At 39.6% G+C, this 21,190-nt stretch overlaps 1 protein-coding gene across 2 annotated transcripts in view; it reads left to right on the top strand.

Annotated features, from left to right (window-relative positions):
• Positions 1-21,190, top strand: part of COPG2 (COPI coat complex subunit gamma 2) — a 129,682-nt gene that overhangs the window by 17,418 nt on the left and 91,074 nt on the right. For both annotated transcript variants that reach the window (XM_067747017.1, XM_067747018.1), the window contains exons 6-9: positions 13,637-13,712; positions 15,405-15,497; positions 16,475-16,561; positions 17,650-17,807. In XM_067747017.1, the coding sequence (XP_067603118.1) occupies positions 13,637-13,712; positions 15,405-15,497; positions 16,475-16,561; positions 17,650-17,807 (414 nt within the window). The remainder of the gene's footprint in view (positions 1-13,636; positions 13,713-15,404; positions 15,498-16,474; positions 16,562-17,649; positions 17,808-21,190) is intronic.

Genomic DNA, 21,190 nt, shown 5'->3' with positions numbered 1-21,190 from the left:
AATAGATTAATCAACTGTTGATTGAGGGTGTTTCGTTCCTTTGTTTAGCTGTTAATACTTCCATCTGAGTCCTGTTAGGCCGCTTTGAATCATGGTTTGCTTCTCGTTCCTTTTAAGTAATTAGTAGATGTAGTAGGCAGAATAATGCCCCCTCCACCCCCAAGATATCCCTGTCCTAATTCCTAGAACCTGTGAATATGTTACATTACATGGCAAAGGGGAATTAAAGTTGCTAATCAGCAGATAAGGAGAGTATCCTGGATTATCCAGGTGGGCCCAATATAAGGATAAGGGTCCTTAAAAGTAGAAGAGGGAGGCAGAAGAAAAGCGTCAGTAAAGAGATGTGATGATGGAAGCCGGTTCAGAGGGATGCACTGTTGTTGCTGGATTTGGAGATGGTGGAAGGGAGCCATAAGCCAAGGAATATGGGTGATGTCTGGAAGCTGGAAAAGGCAAGGAAATGGATTTACTCCTACAGCCTCCAGAAAGGAATGCCATGCTGCTGACACCTTGATTTTAGCCCAGTGAGACCTGTGTTGGACCTCACCTTACAGAACTGTAAGGTAAATAAATGAATGTTGTCTTAAGCCTCTAAGTCTGTGGTAATTTGTTACAGCAGCAATAGAAAACTAACAGATTTTTGCAGTATTTAAGTGTATCAAATCAATACATTGTATACCGTACAGTTACACAATGTTATATGTCACTTATATCTCAAAACTAGAACAAAAACCTAATAGAGACTTTGGTACCTGGAAGTGGGGTGCTGCTGTAACAAATACCTAAATATGTGGAAGTGGCTTTGTAATTGGGCAGTGAGCAGGTGCTGGAGGAGTTTTGGGGAACATGATAGAAAAAGCCTACACTGCCTTGAACAAACTGGTAGAAATATGGGCGTTAATGACTCTGCTAGACTTGGAAGTGAGGAGCAGGATAGAGAAAACATTTATCATACAGCATTGTGAACAGACTGTTGATAGAAATATGGACATTAAAGGTGTTGCTGGTGAGGGCTGAGAAGAAAATGAGGAAGGTATTAGAAACTGGAGGGAAGGGGATCCTTGTTATATTGTGGCAGAAAGCTTAGTGGCATTGTATCCTGCAGTTAGGTGGAAAGCAGGGCTTGTAAGCAATGAATTTGGATATTTAACTGAGATTTCCAAGCAGAATGTTGAGGTGTGGCTTGGTTTCTTTTTGCCACTTGTAGTAAAATTTGAGAGTAGGGTAATAAATTGAGGAGAGACCTGTTAAACATGAACCAGGAGATCTTGATAAATACCAAATCATTATGTTGTACCCCTGAAACTAATATAATGTTGTATGTCAATTACATCTCAAAAACAAAACAAAAATAAACCAGGAGTTGTTGATTTTGGAAATTGTCAGCCTACCAAAATGGCAAAGGATGCTAAAATCAAGAGATGTGTGTTGGGAAAGCCTTCTCTAGAGAAAAAATCAGAGTTACTCTACAGCCTTTTCCTGAAACCTCAGAAAGATTTAAAGGTCAGCGTATTCACTCACACAAAACACTGAGAGATGAAGGGTGTGACTCATAGATTCCCTCAGCATCTAAGCAGAAACCAAAAATAGAGATGGGATTATCTAGGCAAGATCTGTGGAGGAGCCTCTTGTGTAGTGGAGTCTCTGTACGTATATGGTAGTCCCACAAGGCTCGTGAGAATCTTATACCAGCAGAAACACTGCCAGCTTGGACTGAAAGGAACAGAGAGGTGAAGTGAAAGAAGGCTATCAGAGCCCCAAAATTCTACAGGCAGGAGACAGGCTGATAAGACTCCTCAGCTTTAAACACAAGCTGCCCTTTATAAAAAGGAAGGATGGCTCAGAGGGCGGAGGCCCATAATGTAGAGCTGAGAACCATAGTGAATTCTGCCACGACTTGAAACCGCTTCCAGTTTGCCTGGCTGGATTTCAGAATTGCTTGGGAACAGTAACTTTTTTATCCTTCCATTTTCTCTTTTTGAACAGGAACGTCTGTATGTGTTATCCTATGGCAGTCCCATCTTTGTTTTTCAGAGCAGGGAACTTGTTTTTTAGTTTCACATGTCCATGCATGGAGAGGAATTTTGCCTCAGGATAAATTATACCCAATCTCACCCATCCCTGATTTAGATGATTTTTGATGATAAGATTGGGACTTTTGAGTTGGGTGAGATTTTGGAGTTTTTTTTTTTTTTTTTTTTTTTTTTTTGACTGTACCGCATGGCACGTGGGATCTTAGCTCCCCAACCAGGGATTGAACCTGTGCCCCCTGCATTGGAAGATGGAGTCTTAACCACTGGACTGCCAGGGAAGTCCTGAGATTTTGGACTTTGAGTTGATGCTATAATGTGTTGATTTGGGGGGGATCTTGGGTTAGGGTGAATATTATCTTGCGTATGAGATGGATGCAGCCCTGCTGACACGATGATTTTAGCCCAGTGAGACCTAAGTTGGAATTCTAGCCCATAGAACTAACTGTAAGATAATAAATACATTTTTGTTGTTTTAAGCCACTAATTGTGGTCATTTGTTATAGCAGGAATAAAAAACTAATATATTAGATGACCATTCTACATACATAGACAATTGTGTTAGCTTGGTAAGAAATCATGGATATTGAGAAAACCTAAAGGCAGACACTTCACAAAAGAGTATATACAGATAGCCAATAAGCACATGGAAGTGTTCTCAATATTATTAGTCATCAAGGAAATGAAGATTGAAACCTCAGTGAGATACCTTTTCATACTCACTAAAATGGTTAAAATAGAAAAGCCTGACAGTACCCAAATCAACAAGCCTGCTCCAATACCAAGTATGGAACTTGGTGTATGGAACATTTGAAGCTTTCCTACATTGTAGGTGGGAATGTAGAATGAATGATACAACCACCACAGAAAAAGTTTGTCAGTTTCTTATAAAGTTAAATATATACCTACCCTGTGGCCAGTAATTCCACTGCTAAGTATTTACCCAAGAAAATGAAAATCTTTGGCCGCAAAAAAGACTGTATAAGAATTTCATAGCAGCTTTGTGGTAGCCCTAAACCAGAAACAACCCAAAAGTTCATCAACAGGAGAATGGTTAAACCAACTGTGTTATATTAATACAGTGGATCAATACTCAGCAATAAAAAGGAACAAATTGCTGTTTCAAGCAACAACACAGATACATTCCTAAAATAATATGCTGGAGCAAAAGAAAACACATGCTGGATGATTCTATTTATATAAATTCTAAGACCAGTCAAAACTCACTTGTGGTGACAGAAACCAGAAGTCTGGTAGGTTGGAGGAGACTGACTGGAAGTGGTCATGAGGGAACTTTCTGAGGTGATGGAAGTGTCCAGTATTTTATTTTGGGTAAAGGTTATATGAGTGATCACAATTGCCATCTAACTGAACACTTAAGCTGGCATTTTTATTGTATATAAATTACAACTCAGTTAACAAAAAGAAAAACATGAAGAGATTTAGTTAGTGGCTTAAGGATGGTCAAGTATATTGACAATCTGGTTATACTGTTCTACCCCTGTCTGATGAGACTCACCAGTGAAAAGCTGCATCTGAAGATTGCTTAGAATTCTGGAAATGAGTCCTGAGGAATGACCCATCACTCACATGGGGAGTAGCATGGGGGAATGGGTTTCAGTATGTGATTAGTTACATCCCTAGTCTCAGAAAATCAAAAGAACGTTCATAGGCCATGGTTTAGGAAGAAATAAAGGGGCTGTAGAAACGGCTGTCTGGCAGGCAGTTTTGATATCAATTGTGGGAATAATGTGAGGATTTGGGCAGGGGGAGGATAATACTTAGCTTCCTGAGGGAACTAAGAAGCTAAGACCATCCACAGACTTGGTAAGAAACATTCAAGCCTGAAACAACTTTTCTATTTGAATGGTGCTGCTGTCCCTGACGTTATGTCTGCCAGGACTTGGTGTAGGGCAAGAAAGGAAATGAGATACTATTCTAATCTGACTTAGCCACCACTGTAGTGAAACTTCTCTCTCAAAGATTTCCAGTAATCTCTTAATTGCAAAATCCCAAAGCTGATTTTTCAGTCTGTATTTTAATTGACCTCTCTCTTCGTTTTAATATGGTTAAAAACTCCCTGAAGTTCTACCGTCTTTGGCTTTCAGAACCATAGTCCTGAATTTCCTCCCATCTCTGATTATTCCATTTTATTCTTCCACAGAAGTGGCTGTTTTATTCTGCCTGTCACCCTAAATATCAGCATTCCCTGGGGTTCACATCAATGCTTTTGCCATTTCCCAAACTCATCATGCTATTTGATACTCTGTATCACTGTACATGTTTCTCCCTGTGCCTGCATTTACCCTATTTCCTTTTCCACAAAGCTCAAACATCATTTTACGTATTGACTTTCCTGTTCTTGACAGGTTAGTCATTGTCTCTTCTGCTGTTCTTATAACACTTTGTTTTAACCTCTATTCTAGTGTTTAGTACATTGTGCTGTAATGATTTGTTTACATGTTTTTCTACCCTCTGTACTGTTAGTTCCTTGAGAGCAAAAATTATATCATATATGACTTTGTAACATTAATTCTTAGAAAAGTGCCTTGCATGTATTAGACACACATTAAAAGTTTGTTTCATGAATTAAGCACAGGATAATCCATTTTCTCACTTCAGTTAAGGGGGCTGAAATCATAAGGATTATTTGTCTTTCTCAAGACAGCACTCACACATATGAAGAAGTGGAGAAATATGGGTGTATTAGTTGGGTTTCTCCAGACAACAGAACTAATAGGATATATATAGATATATAGAAAGAGATTTATTATGAAGGATTGGCTCACGCAGTTATGGAGGCTAAGCCTCATAATCTGCTCTGTGCAAACTGGAGACCCAGCAAAGCCAGTGGTATAGTTCCAGACCAGACCTGAAGGCCTGGGAACCAGGAGTCCTAATTTCCCAGGGCAGGAGAAGATGGATGTCCCAGACCAAGCAGAGAGCAAATACTCCCTTCCTCTGCCTTTTTATTCTATTCAGGCTCCTAACTGATTGCGTGATGCCCATTCCTATTGGTGAGGGTGATCTTCTTTATTCAGCTTACTGATTCAAATGCCAGTCTTCTGGAAGCGCACTCATAGACACATCCAGAAATAGTGTTTGACCAGTTATCTGGGCATCCCTTAACTCGGTGAAGTTGACACAGAAAATTAACCATCACTGTGGGTTTAATGGGAGTTGAGAAACCTTTCTGTGTCCTGCCTCTTTCCTGCCTCTTTCCTGCCCAGTCGACAAGCAGACTGCCCTGATTTATTTGGATTCATACTTAATTCTCTTTTAAAATGAAATTGTGGAAAAATTTTGAGAGAAAATCATGAAAACGATGCCATGTCATAAAACTCCTTTCTCCAAAGCCTAATGAAATGAACACCAGTGAGTAAAAGAGAAAATCAGGGGACTTTTGATTCTAGCCAAGATGGAGTAAGAGGCAGGCCGTGTCTCCCAATGGTCACAACAAAAACCTGTAGACAAAAGTACAGAAAGTGACTACCCGAGGCCTTTGAAAACTGAATAATAACAGTGAATTTGAGGAGAGAAAACAGTAATTAATGAATAACCAGTGTGGTAACAGTGAGTTTCATGTTTATTTTTCCTCTTTATACCCCACATTTGACCCAAGAGCAGGCTAATGGGAGAACTGTACAGTGGGAGGAGTCAACAAAGGCAGAAGCCCATCTCTCTAGCCTGAGCACAAGTTAAAGAAAAGACCCCTGCAAGCTGGAGAGCATGGGGGAGAATCCTTGTTTGTTTGTTATTGTTTTTTTGTTTACTTTCTGGTCCTGCCTTGAGGCCAGCCCTAGTTGTGGAACACTACTATGACGTGACAGCAGTATTTCAGACACCTGAAACCCTGAGATAAGACCTGTCTCTGAGAAAATGGGCCCCTGGCATGTGAAGAGTGGGGGGAAATCCACATTACAGTTGACCCTTGCAACAGGAGTTTTGAGCTGTGCAGGTCCACTTACACACGGATCCTGAGGAACCACGTATAGGGAGAGCTGAATATAAGTTATATTCAGATTTTCGACTGCGTGGAGGGTTGGCACCCCTAACCCCTGCATTGTTCATGGGTCAACTGTATTCTTTTTTTCCTTCCTTCTTTTATCTCTTTTTCTTGAGGGCTCGCTTCCAAAGAATTGTGCAGTAGCATAGGGAGCTAAAACTCTGAGAGAATCTCATATTTCTGGTGAGAAGAACTGGGAAAAGGAGTCCTTGAGAGCCAGAGAGTGTGGGAGAAATGACATGCACAGAAGGCCACACAGAACTTGCGATCTGAAACTGCCTGAGTGCTTGGTAAAACGAAAGTCAGCATTCCTCAGAGGCTTTTAACAGGACTCAGAGTCTCATGACATAGTATTCAGAATCTCCAGATACAATCCAAAATGAGTCAACCAGGAAAGTCTGACCAATTCTCAAGGGAAAAGATAATCAATAGATGCCAACCCGGTTATTATCTAGATGTTGGGATTATTAAAGACTTGAAAGCAGCTAGTACGACCATGCTCCATAAAGGTGAACACTCTTGAAATGAATAGAAGAGTAGAAATTCTCAGCAGAGAACTATATATATAGAAAAGAACCAACTGAAAATTTTAGAAATTACAAAGTACAACATGCAAAATAAAAAATTCATTGGCTGGGCTCAATAGTAGGATAGAGATGTCAGAGGAAAGCGTCAGTGAACTTGAAAGTAATTCAGTAGAAATAATTCCAATTAAGAATAAAGAGAAAAAAGATGGAAAACAAAAATAAACAGCCCCACTGACCTATGGGACTGTATCAAAGGGTCTTACATTCATGTCATTGGAGTCCCTGAAGAAGAGGAGAGAGGGATTGGTGCAGAAAATTTTTGAAGAAATTATAGCTGAAAACTTCCAAATTTGGGGAAAGACATAACTTTACAGATTCAAGAAGCTCAGTGAAGCATATGCAAGATAAACTCAAAGGAATCCACACCCAGATCATAAGGAAACTGCTGAAAACCAAAGATAAAGTATAACCCTTGAAAGCAGTTTGAGAAAAATGACTCATTACATATAAGGAAACTTCAGTTTAAAATACTGTGGGAGGTCTTCCCTGGTGGCACAGTGGATAAGACTCCACGCTCCCAATGCAGGGGGCCTGGGTTTGATCCCTGGTCGGGGAACTAGATCCCACACGCGTGCTGCAGCTTAGAGTTTGCATGCCACAACTAAGGAGCCTGTGTGCTGCAACTAAAGAGCTGGCTAGCTGCAACTAAGGAGCCCACCTGCTGCAACTAAGGAGCCCACGTACTGCAACTAAGGAGCCGGCGAGCCTCAACTGAAGGAGCCCTGGAGCCGCAACGAAGGAGCCCACATGCTGCAACTAAGGAGTCCACCTGCCACAACTAAGACCTGGTGCAACCAAATAAATAAATAAATATTTTGAAAAAATACTGTGGATTTCTCATCAGAAAACACATTTCGGAAGATGGTGGAACACTGTCGTTTTAAGTGCTGAAGCAAAAGGAAATGACAACCCAGTATTCTGTATCCACAAAAAATATCTTTCAGGAGTGAAAGTGAAGTTAAGACTCCTCAGATGAAGGTAAATCAAGAGTATTTGTCACCAACAGACCTACTCTGAAGGAAATATTAAATGAAGTGTTTTAGGCTGAAGGGAAATGATACTACATCTTTGTAGTACTGAAAGAAAACAAAAAGCACAATTGTTAGCCCAGAATTCTGTGTCCAGCAAAAATAGCTGTCAGAAACAGTTGGCATAAAAGCAATTTCAGACATGAAAAAGCTTAAAGATTTAATCTGTAGCCTTTTTTTTTTTCTTCTAAGGTCTATGGACCTAAATACAAAACCTAAAGCTACAAAACCTCTAAAAGAAAACATATGGAAAAATCCTTGTGACCTTGAATTAAGCAAAGATTTTTGAGATACAACGTCAAAAGCTTGATCCATAAAGAAAACAAAAAGACAAAACACAGGGTGGAAGAAAATACTTATAAATTATATATAATAAAGGACTAGTATCTAGGGCATATAAAGAGCTTTCAAAATTCAATAATGAGAAAACAATACAATAAAAAAACGTGTAAAATCTGTGAATAGACACCACTAAAGAAGACATATACATGGCAAATAAAGCAAATGAAAAGATGTTCAACCTTCTTAGTCATTAGGGAAATTCAGTTTAAAACCACAATGAGATACCACTATACATCTTTCAATTGACTAAAAATTAAATAGACTGACTTTAGCAAATATTACTAAGGATGAGGAGGAATTGGATCTCTGGTAGGAATGTAAAGTGGTGAAATCATGTTAGAAAACATTTTTGCAGTTTCTTAAAAAGTTAAACATGAACCTACCATAGGATCCAGTTCGTTCACTTCTAGATATTAACCCAGGTGAAATGAAGCAAAAGTTAAATGGAGGCTTTTGGGGTATAGAGATTTGGAAAGAGCATTATGTCCAATGTTTCCATGAAAAGGGGGCTGAACAAATAGCAAGTTCAGCAATTTATCTGAATCCTTTAGAGTGCTGGCACTGATATCTCAGAGTAACCAACTGGCTCAAAACCTAAAGAGAGACCAGAGCTTACAGCTTACCAGAGCTTGGACTGGGTTTGGTTTCTTGTTGCTCTTGTAACACGCAGTGCTCCCCAAGCTTGGCTTCAAATTCCTCTAGTGATACCCTATGTTTAGGTTGAGGGCTGGTGTGACAGAGTTGTTTTTTTTTTTCAATGATTGCCCTCAGCTTTTGGTATTTTCTTCCCCCAGCCCCTCAGAGAGGGTTGTTCTCTTGCAGGTTACTTACTTATCCCTCAGTGCAGTGGGCTGGTAGGGATGGGAGGCTGTTCTTTGTTGTTCTAATTAAGGCTGTCTTAGGCAGGCACCCTGTTCCTGGATCTTAGGGTTGTGGCCTTCACTTCTGCGCACCCCCCCCCCAAAAAAAAAAAAAAGAATAGCCAGGAAATAACTGAAAAAGGGAAAACCGTGAGGAAGGACTAGCTCTACCAGTCAGTGAAATACTAAGGCCTGTACAGTTACAACAGTGTGGTACTGACACGTGAATAGACAAAGAGACCAGTGGAGTAAAATTGTGTGATGACTGTGTAAAGTGTCAGCTCGGCCGTGCTGATGTACATTTTTCAGAATTCTCTGATACAAATGGAAAGTACAGAATTAGACCCAAGGACACATGCAAACTTAGTATATGACAAAGGTGGCATCTCTAATCACTGGGGTAAGCATGTACTTTTTTTTTTTTTTTGCGGTATGCGGGCCTCTCACCACTGCGGGCCCCTCCCGCCGTGGAGCACAGGCTCTGGACACACAGGCCCAGCAGCCACGGCCCACGGGCCCAGCTGCTCCGCGGCATGTGGGACCCTCCCGGACCAGGGCACGAACCCGCGTCCCCCGCATCAGCAGGCGGACTCCCAACCACTGTGCCACCAGGGAAGCCCCAGCATGTACTTTTTAATACATGTTTCTGGGACAACTGAGTAGCCACTTAGAAAAAGATAAAATTAGATCTGTATTTCACATCATATACATGAGTAAACTCTAAAAAGATAAGGAGTATAAATTTTAAAAAATGAAACCATACAAGTACTAGAAGAAAACATGAGTATATTCTTCTTTAACCTTGGTGTAGGGAAAAGTTTCGTAATTATGACTAAAATCCAAAGGTAATAGAAAGGATTGATAAATTTGACTACATAATTTTTTTAAATTGCATGACCCAAACACCATAAAATATAGATAGAATAAACCAGGGGTTTGCAGTAGGGCCAAGTTGTGGTATAAACAATTATTCTTAATTTATTGTCATGGTATCCTATGTGACATTGCCATTCATTTTATGGCAAAAGCGGAGTGATAGTGGGCTCGTGACTGGGAGGGAGATGAGTAGTTTTATTATATTGTGCTTCACCTAGGAGCAGACAGCCTGATGCTATGATAAGATGGCCTATTGAATGCTCAGCTGAGGTAGTAGGTTGGAGGAAGGACTCTGTGAGGTTGGGGAATTCTCCTCCAAGATGCCATATATCCATTGAATCGATTGCCAGTGTATGGTACTGTCACCAAGAAATAAAATAGGCAGGTCCAGAAATCAAGAGGTGGAAGTAGGACTGGCTCCTCTAACCCTCACTCCCAGTGACTCACTTGTAGAATTTATGCTTCCCATTCTCACCCCGAATGTGGATTAGAGGTCCCGGTTCCCAGGGGACAATGTTTTCAAGGGGTGAAAAGGGGGAGGCATTTAACCCATTGACTCCTGGTTCCCGTGGGTTGTGGATTGTCTCCAGCGCAGAAACATCCCACACTTCTGGATTCTACATGTCTGAGTAACAGGTTGGCAACCTAAGGCATCCCACACTGCAGAGTCAGAGCAACCGTGCGGCAGGAAGTGAGCCAGTTTGCACACTTGAAATGATGACTCCTATTGGGTCACTTTGTGTTCTTCATGCTAGTAGACCAGCAGGTAATGAAAGGAGCTGCTTTACTTGTAGAGGTAACTGACCTTGATCCCTATCAGGATCTAGGGTTGTTTCTATATAAAGGTGACAGGACTGTATCTAGAATTCAAGGTATTCACTTGAGTATATTTTTGTGCATTCACGCATGGGAAAATGTTGACTCGGGACTAGGGAACAACCAATGGTCCAACCAGGGTAAATCCAACAAAGGCTCAGATCCCTTTGGATCAAGGTTTGAGTCACCTACCAGACATATAACCAAGATGAGATGAAGTGCTGGCCAAGAGTGAGGGAAATAAAGAATGGGTGGTTATAGGAAGGAGATGATGAATATCAATTATGGCTTTGAAATGTGTTGTAGCAGTATGGGTTGTACCATGTTCTACTCATCTTCCAGTCTCTTGTAGAAATAGTGGATGGTTACCATCTTGAAGACTCAGTGATAGATTAGATTCAATGGAAGACATATTCAAATGTGAGGGGTGCAAATGATGGGCTGTATTGGGTGCCACTTTTGAGCAACCTCCCGTTTCCTCAGCCTCATCTTTGGTTCCAGCTGTGGCTGTGGTCAACATTGCCATGTAGGGTCCAGCTCACTAGCATCGATAGTGCCTCACTTCAAGCATGTCCTGTGCGTTTTGCTTCCTGCCCTGCAATTTCTTGCACACTCACTGAACTCACATGTGTGAGTTAACATGTGAATGTTAAGAGAATGGGGAGTTAACACTCCGGGGTGAAATCTCTACCAGGGGCTAAGAGCTAGTGGATAAATTCTTTCCTTTTCATCCCTTGAATGTGTGGTTTCTGAGATGTATTTCATTAAGGTCCTCAGAAGATTGGTCATTAAATAACCAGCTGTTTGTGGCAGTGACACACTAGAGAAAACTTCTTTGGGTTGACTTTCCCTCCTCCTTTGTTTACTTCCTTATCTTTTACTTCTCCCTCAGAACACACTCCCAAATAAACTATCTGTATGTAAGCCTTTGCTGTCAGGGCAGCCCAAGCTAAACAGAAGTACAGAGCAGGGGTTGGCAAACTATGGCCCATGGCCAAAACTGTTGCCTCATTTTGTAAATAAAGTTTTATTGGAACGTAGCCATGCCTTTTTGTTTATGCATTACTATGGCTACTTCCGTGCCATCAGCAAGCCAAGGAGAGAGGACTCAGGAACCAAACCTGCCAAGCCTCAGTTTTTCAATCTAATTGGAAAAATGCAAATATTTGTGAAAAAGACTGGTTGATAAATTATTTATCCCCAAACAATGGAAATCTGTGCTACCATTAAAAATATATTTTAGATATACTATTTAGACATTTTAATATATATAAGTATCTAAAATTTTAAAACATCTGCCTATAAGGAAAGATTTTCAAGTTATATTACTAAGTAAGATTGAAGGTACCGGAAGAGTGGTGATCCATTGGCATGCATTTTAAAAAGTCTCTGTGGTTGCATATATTTTAAGAACTTTCTTAAGAAAACTTTAAGCAACTGTTCACAATGACTGTCTCCAGTTGAGTGGCACTACAGGCTAGGGTGGGTGAGGAGAGACTTAGACTTTATATTTTATACCTTTCTGAATACTTTGAAAATGGATTGTTATATGAGTGAAATACTCTACCTAATAATTGAAAAATGAACAAAATTGAAGGACTGTCAGTTATTCACAACTTTCTCCTCTTGGTGCCCTAATGGAGTGAGTTGGAGTTGGAGGCTGTTTTGGATTATGTGAGGGAAGTTGAGTGAGGGAGGAGGTGGATAGTCAGTTTGAGGGTAGTATAAATGCACAAAGGACAAGAGAAGGAAGGGTAAAAGAGTGAATAATCTAAAGGTTAAAAACCTTTTAAAATTATGGCCATGAAATTTTGTAGCTCAGTCCACACTCCTCTGCCTGTTTTTGCAGCTCCACAGAAAGGTCTGAAACCATTGACAATTATTTTAGAAAGCCATTCCTGTGAGAGCGAGACCTCATGAAGTAATCGTTTTAGTCAGTTTCTTTTAAAGAGTTATTTTTAAGTCTGATGAGTTTTTGGGATTTTGGGGGATTTCAGCCTGAGGCTCTCTATATAATCGTCTGCTTTTTATGCCAGTAATCAGTATCTAAAATTATTTTTATATTTAGTTTATGTGATTAATATCTCTTTCCCACTGGAATGTAAGCTCCATGAAGGCAAAGACTTTGTTTTGCTCACTGCCGTATTCTTTTTTTTTTACATCTTTATTGGAGTATAATTGCTTTACAATGTTGTGTTAGTTTCTGCTGTGTAACAAAGTGAATCAGCTATATGTATACAAATATCCCCATATCTGCCTCCCTCCCACCCTCCCTATCCCACCCCTCTAGGTGGTCACAAAGCACCTAGCTGATTTCCCTGTGCTATGTGGCTCCTTCCCACTAGCTCTCTATTTTACGTTTGGTAGTGTATATATGTCCGTGCTACTCTCTCACTTTGTCGCAGCTTACCCTTCCCCCACCCCATGTCCTCAAGTCCATTCTCTATGTCTGCATCTTTATTCCTGTCCTGCCACTAAGTTCATCAGTACCAATTTTTTAATTTTTTTTTTAGATTCCATATATATGTGATACCATACCGTATTTGTTTTTCTGACTTGCTTCATTCTGTATGACAGACTCTAGGTCCATCCACCTCACTACAAGTAACTCAATTTTGTTTCTTTTCATGGCTGAGTAATATTCCATTGTATATATGTGCCACACCTTCTTTGTCCATTCATCTGTCTGTGGACCCTTAGGTTGCTTCCATGTCCTGGCTATTGTAAATAGTGCTGCAGTGAACATTGTGGTACATGTCTCTTTTTGAATTGTTGTTTTCTCAGGGCACATGCCCAGTAGTGGGATTGCTGGGTCATATGGTAGTTCTATTTTTAGTTTTTTAAGGAACCTTCATACTGTTCTCCATAGTGACTGTATCAGTTTACATTCCCACCAACTGCTGTATTCTTAAGATTTAAAATAGTCTTCTACCCAGTAGTTTTTATATTTATCCAAGGAAGACACTCAATAAATACTTGTTTAATCAGTAGTTGTATTAAGATAATTATGGGGACAAGTGGAATTAGCGAGGGGTGGACTCCACAAAAGAGAAAACTTTAATCTTATGGTAACCAATTTGATTTTTCTCAGTCTGACTAAGGACATGACTGGAAAGGAAGATGTGTACCGAGGCCCAGCCATCAGGGCTCTCTGCAGAATCACTGATGTAAGTTCTTTGTTTTACTGAGGTGTCAAAGGGGACCTATGTTTATCTGCAGGTGGCCATGTAAATTTAGTAGGATTCCCTGTCTGACTTTGTGAATCATCAGCAGAAGAGAAACATGACCACCAGAAAGGCTTTTGTGGCTCTAGGTTTTTTTTTCTTTTAGATTGTTTTTTCCTTTTGTTTATTTAGATTATTCTATTTCTCTCTATATTTACCCTCATGGACTTTTGTCATAGTCAGGGCACATTGCTTGCAGGAGACAAAAACCCATTCGAATTTAGCTTTAAAAAAAAAAAATCTTTCTTACAAAATACAAATCTCTCAGAATTTGAGGTAAAGCTTACAACCAGAACAAGAAATAGGGCAGCTCTAAGGAACTCAGCAGCAAGATTCTCAGATATTTACTATTATCATCCATCATTTACCAGGCTCAAGCCCTCTCATTTAAGTATTTAAGAGAAAAGATCTGATTAGCCATCAGCCAGCCAGTGGCTTGTTATCTACCTGGGTCCAAATCAGGTGTTTAACCTTGACTTAGTCTGTTGTATTGGGAGGGATGAGGTTATAGAGTATGTTAGGCTGTCCCTTTCTTGGAACTCTGAGAAGGAAAGGTTAAAATGAAGGACATGCTGGGCATTGCCAAGCAAATTGAATAATATTTCAGCTATATTCATGATCGGGTGTATTTTATGTATATGCTTGCAATCTTCTCAAATTTCAAAGGTTGAGCAGGGTTAAGTGGTAAATCTGGATCCTAGGAGGAATAATAGAAATGGTTTAGTATTTTTCAATGCTCAGTTACTTTATTGTGGTTGCTTTTGCTTTTAGCATTAAATTGATACCATAAGACTTGACCATTCCAGGGCTAGCTAAGACTCTTCATCTAAGTATCGATCTTGGTGTATTTATGCATCCTTACTTACCTGCCACCACCTTCCCAGTGCTAAGCTTTCTTCCAGATAAATTAAAAAGAACTTTATTTTCAGAGGATTTCCTATTGAGGACTCAGTATAGTAGCATATTGCACATTTAATTTCTTATGAATCTAAAATAATCAGAGATTACAGTTGATTTATAGGACTCTCTGGGATCCATATAAAATACGTGCCCTACACGTAGAGGTATCTTCAGGACTTTAAAAGCATCCCCATTTAGGAATTTCTTTTATAATATCCCTGATAGGTTCAGCCTCTACTTGTGTATTTCTTCCGAACTGGGATTCTTCACTTTGAGATAGTTTATTTCATTGTGGAACAGTTATTCCTCTTCCTTACAAATGTTCCTTCTTTTTTTCTTTTTTCTTTTTTTTTTTTTTGCGGTACACGGGCCTCTCACTGTTGTGGCCTCTCCCGTTGTGGAGCACAGGCTCAGTGGCCATGGGTCATGGGCCCAGCCACTCCACGGCATGTGGGATCTTCCCGGAGGGCACGAACCCGTGTCCCGTGCATCGGCAGATGGACTCTCCACCACTGCACCACCAGGGAAGCCCCCAAATGTTCCTTCTTGAAGCTGCCACTTGGTTGTCTGGGTTTTGCCCTCTGGGATCTGATTATTATATGATAAGCCTTTTAATGCATTCTAAATATTTGCACAGAGACAAATATGTGACTTGTTTTTGTAAATTATTTTGAAGTGGTAGTTTTGGATGAAAATGTTCTGCTTCAACTGCTTTTTCTTTATGAATGTTCTCAGGGAACAATGTTGCAGGCCATTGAAAGATACATGAAACAGGCCATTGTGGATAAAGTCTCCAGTGTATCCAGTTCAGCATTGGTATCTTCCTTAGTAAGTGAACAAGTAACTGGTTCTCATGCATGGTACAGTTTCTAGTTGCAAAAACAAAGTATCAGTATGATTCTCTCGCAAATGAAATATTTAAAAATATGTATACATTTCTATTACTTTATACAATAATGCTTTACCTGAAAGAGGAACATTGAGCATTAAAATGGGCAGTTATAAAAACATGAAATTTTTATATGTTTGAAAGGTTTTGGTAATCAGAAAGCTATGTTGTATATATAATACAGATAGTGTGTTAGGGTGGGATGGGGATCAGGAAAGAAACTGAGCTAATCTCTTTCTTTAAATCTTCCTTTATGACCTACCCTTCTACCTCTTGTCTCTTTGTCCTCTGCTTTTGTTGGTGCCCTGTGTCTGCAGTGTCCTTCAGTCCAAAGTCTACTGTCCCATTACTAAATTTCCTCCCAGGAAGTGCTGTTTGTTTTAGTAATATCTTTTCTTTCTCTTTTTTATCAAAACAAAATTTATTCATGACAGCCTATCACATTGTATTTGATTAAAATTGGTTACTAATGTGTGAATGGATTAGATCATCTGAATCACGAGAGTTGCTGGTTCTGGAATATAATTGGTCAAGTTTTACAGCAGGTACTTTACTTTTTTATGGTACTCTGTTTTTTCTTCCAGGTGAGTTTCCTGGAAGTAAAACCTATAATGTTAACATTATTTAAGTACCATCCTATTAATTATTCATTCCCTCCCCGTCCTTCCCCTCTCATTACTTCCCTTTATACACCTTTCCCAGCCCACAAACATATGCTCACCTTTGCAAAGGGGTCTTGGAGAAAGTGTTTCAGGTTTATTAGTTGTCTCAGAGACTTGAAATAGACTTATAAAAGCTATAACATTGTTTCTCTTTTTCTGGAAATGTCTGTTAGTAATTTTCCAAGAAAACTAACTCATGTTTCTAAACTTTTAGTGGCTATGCATGATCTGTTCTCAATTTTTTCTGTATTTAGCACATGATGAAGATAAGCTATGATGTGGTTAAGCGCTGGGTCAATGAAGCCCAAGAAGCTGCTTCAAGTGATAATATTATGGTCCAGGTACTGTCATTGAATCACCTTAGCTTATGTCTCCAGATCATCTTTCTTTAGCCCTACATTTTAGGGGCAGTTTATTGATTCCCCAGATGAGTATTAGCTAAAGGCTAATATTAAGCAGCATAATATTAAGTATATATTAGTGCATATTCCCAAGTGAGTATCCCACTAATTATGATTACCACTGTAGGCCCTGCTATAGTGTTTAGTAGAAACTGTAGGAATGTTTGAGAAGATTCTTATATTCAGTGGTAGTTTGAGATGCTCATTCCAGAGGTCATAATTCATTTCAGTCCTTTGTTTGAAAAATAATTTGTGAAGATGGATGTTCAATTCTAAGCTTTTCAGGCCTTGATTATACTAGACATTAGAAAAACAGTAAAGAGTAATTATCACTTTGTGAAGCTTTAAAACTGTTTTGTTGGAAAGATCTCCTTTTGATATTCATTATGCTATTCTTAATTAAAAGGAACAAGATTAAATTCTTAACTGGCAATTTTATGTAAAGTACTCCATTTATATTTGAGAGGGTACTTATTTATCCTCTTTTAATGTTTACTTCTCATGTTAGCATATTCACTTATGAGGAAGTAGAGTAGTAATTTTTCCCTTGGGAAACATTCTCACCTTCCTAACTCTGATCATTGTGTTTTTACACAAAGTGCCATGATAATTACATGCCATAAGCCTACTTCAGGAGATTAATCCTTTAACCACTAACATAACCACAGATGATTTAAATCCACTAAGCAAGACCTGTAACACTGGTTAAAGCCTTGGACCTGAGAGCCTTTGTACTAACGATGGATGGGGCAACGCTGAACCTGCTAGAGCCATCTTCAGATTGTATGTCACCCCCTTAATACTTACCTAATCTGTATTAACAACTTCTGAGGGTAAATTAGAAACTCTTATCCTTTCAATCATGCCTGTGTTTGATTCAGTATGAAAAAGATATTCTATTTGTATACATTAAACTTGGGTATCTTTTAATTAAAAATGTATTTCCGTATGATTCTATATTTATGTAAGTTTTATCCTCTTCCTACTCAGCCTTCTCTCTATATCATATTCTTTTTCTTGTTCTTTAGTACCATGCGTTGGGAGTTTTGTATCACCTTAAAAAGAGTGATCGCCTTGCTGTTTCTAAGATGTTGAATAAATTTACTAAATCTGGTCTCAAATCACAGTTTGCCTACTGCATGTTGATCCGAATTGCCAGTCGCTTACTAAAAGAAAATGAAGAGGGGTAAGTGTTTTCAGCTAATCCTAAGTAATTTTCCATTTGCTGGTTAACATACCTCAGAGTTTATTTCCTTTATGAATATTTTTTCGGCAATGTCAACTTTACAGATGGATTTGGTGTTTTCCAAATTAAGAAAAAAAATATGGGATTCCAAGAATCACAACTTTTTTTTGTGGCCTCTCCCGTTGCGGAGCACAGGCTCCGGACGCACAGGCTCAGCGGCCGTGGCTCACGGGCTCAGCCGCTCCGCAGCATGTGGGATCTTCCTGGACTGGGGCACGAACCCATGTCCCCTGCATCAGCAGGTGGACTCTCAACCACTGCGCCACCAGGGAAACCCAAGAATCACAAATTTTATTTTTACTTTAATGTATGCTGCAGCATATATACTTAACAGATTATGATTGCTAATAATACAATAAATAACAAACTGATATTGAACAAAAAATATTTATCATAGGTTATATAGTAACTAAATGTGAAAGCTGGAAGTGACATTAAGAATCATCTTGTTTATCCTTTTTATTTTTATAAAAGAGAATGTTGAAGTACTGCATTTAATAGTTTATTTAAAGCACGTGAGGGAAGCTAGTAGAAATACACATTCATAAGGTTCTTATACTGTTCATGAAGTAGTGTTATAGTATCTGATGGTAGACTGTGATAATATAAGGATGAATACTGTAACCTCTTGAGTAATCACTAAAAAAACTAGGAGATATAAATGTCAACAGAGAAGAAAAAATGGAATATTAAAAAAAATATTCAGGGCTTCCCTGGTGGCGCAGTGGTTAAGAATCCACCTGCCAATGCAGGGGACATGGGTTCGAGCCCTGGTCTGGGAAGATCCCACATGCTGCGGAGCAACTAAGTCCGTGCACCACAACTACTGAGCCTGCGCTCTAGATAGAGCCCGTGAGCCACAACTACTGAGCCCATATGCTGCAGCTACCGAAGCCCATATGCTTAGAGCCTGTGCTCTGCAACAAGAGAAGACACTGCAATGAGAAGCCCACGCACCGCAATGAAGAGTAGCCCCTGCTCGCTGCAACTAGAGAAAGCTCGCGTGCGGCAAAAAGACCCAACACAGCCAAAAAAAAAAAAAAAAAATTTCAGCTGAGCTTCCTGCTTTCAGTAATGGTAGAGTAGCTTGGTTATATTAGCCCTCCTGCAAATAATGATTATATCATTAGTCCAAAATTGTGCGTCTGTGAAACAAAAGAACCCACACTATTTGAAAGTACTGGTGAGTGGTGAAAAGCAGGCAAAAACTGGAGGGAAATTACTGCGTGGAAGACAGAAACTATACTGGGTGAGATTTGTGTATATCTGGCTGGTCTCTGAGGGCACTCCACAATTTTGGGGTGTGGGATCATAGAAAGCCATAGTATTTATGGACAGTGGGAGAGAACACAGTTTGAAATTAGAAGAATGATGAAAATTTAGGGTGGAAATCCTGGGAAAGAGGGAGCCACAGATACAGTGAGCCTCAGAATCAATTTTAAACTCCGCAAAAAATCTTTGGCTGACTACTCAAGTGTGCTTATACAGGGGAAGACTCCAGTAAACCTGTCAAAAAGCAGTAGCTGTCAGCTGAAAGAACTGAATGGAGAGTTCACTTGCAACTCACCATGGAGAAGATAACGTTTGGAATTTGATCCCAGCTCAGTTAACTGCCTGCTACAGGAACATCTTAGATTCTAGAGTCTTTGCATTGTATCGTTCACAATGTCTATATACAGTAATAACTAAAAAAATAAAAATAAAATTGCTAGAAGTGCAAAGAATTTGGGAAATATAACCAGTAGTCACATTTTACTATAAGCAGCAAGAGGAAACCAGGTCATACCTTCACCACTTTCCTTGGAAATTCCCTCAAGTAAATATCCAAAAATTACAAATTCTGCTTTCTACATAACTGTAGGACACAGTTTCACTGAGCTCTGTGCCAGTACCTAACAAGGATCCACCTTACTCCATTTTACAATAACAAGTTTCTGACTTCCTTCTGATCCTCCAAGACCAGCTTTCTACAAGCAGTCTGTGAGCCCTCACTGCCTCTCCTTCAAGACCAAATTTATAATAACAGTCCGTCAAGGCATTTTAGATTTTCTTCATTATGCTCACTAGAATTCTTCCAGCCTCTGCCTATTGTCTGGTTCCAAAAGCAGTTCCACAATTTTAGGTATTATAGTAGCACCTCACTTCCAGGTACCAAAATCTGTATTAGTGTTTTATTGCTGCCATGACAAATTACCACAAATGTAATCACAACATCCATGATCTCACAGTTCTTTAGGTTAGACGTTGGTCTCATGGGGTAAAGTTAAGATGTTGGCAGTGTGCTTTTGCTTACTGGAAGCTTTGGGAAAAAATCCACTTGCAATCTCGTTAAGGTTGTTGGCCAAATTCATTTCTTTGTGGTTATAGATTGTAAGTCCCTATTTCCTTGCTGGCTGTCAGCCAGGGGTTGGTCTGTGCCATTTAAGGTAACATATTCACAGGTTCCACGGAGGAAAGCATGGACATCTTTGGGAAGCCATTTTGCCTGCTACAAGTACAATAACTGAAATGGATGATTTGCTGGATGAGCCTAACACCAAACTAGAGATGGCTGAGGAGAGTGAAAGTGTTAGTGCATTTGAAGATAGTGCTATAGAAAGTAACTAATTTGAAGAACAGAGAACAGATTAAGGAAAAATAAACAGAGCTTCAGAGAACTGTGGCATAATATCAGGTGGCCTACCACTTGATATATGATTGGAATCCAGAGGGAGATGTGAGAGAATGGAGCAAAAAAGGTATATGAAGAAATAATGAACAAGTATTTCCCAGTATGCATTTATTCTAGAACTGTAAGGTTGACCTGACAGTCAAAAATCAACATAATATTTCTCATCTAAAGAATAAAGGAGGGCTTCCCTGGTGGTGCAGTGGTTGAGAGTCCGCCTGCCGATGCAGGGGACACGGGTTCGTGCCCCAGTCTGGGAAGATCCCACATGCCGCGGAGCGGCTGGGTCCGTGAGCCATGGCCGCTGAGCCTGCGCGTCCGGAGCCTGTGCTCCGCAACGGGAGAGGCCACAACAGTGAGAGGCCCGTGTACCGCAAAAAAAAAAAAAAAGAATAAAGGAGATAAATCCTAACATCTTGATGCTAAAAAGCAATTGATAAAATTCAGTGGCAATTTGTAATTAAAAATATCTTTTCAAAGCAAATAATAGAAGGGAACATAATTATTCTGATAGGAGTACCAAAAAATCTACAATAAACTTTATACTTATTGGTGAACAGTTAAAGGCTTTCCCTTTAAGATTGTGAATGAGACAAGGATGCTTGCTAATCCTGTTTTTTAAGTAACATTTTAATGGAAGGCCCTACTTGGTGCA

The sequence above is a fragment of the Pseudorca crassidens genome, chromosome 8 (assembly GCF_039906515.1).
Source record: "Pseudorca crassidens isolate mPseCra1 chromosome 8, mPseCra1.hap1, whole genome shotgun sequence".
Taxonomy (NCBI): Eukaryota; Metazoa; Chordata; class Mammalia; order Artiodactyla; family Delphinidae; genus Pseudorca; species Pseudorca crassidens.
Note: the sequence above shows the minus strand (reverse complement) of the source record. Positions and strands in the feature narration are given on the sequence as shown.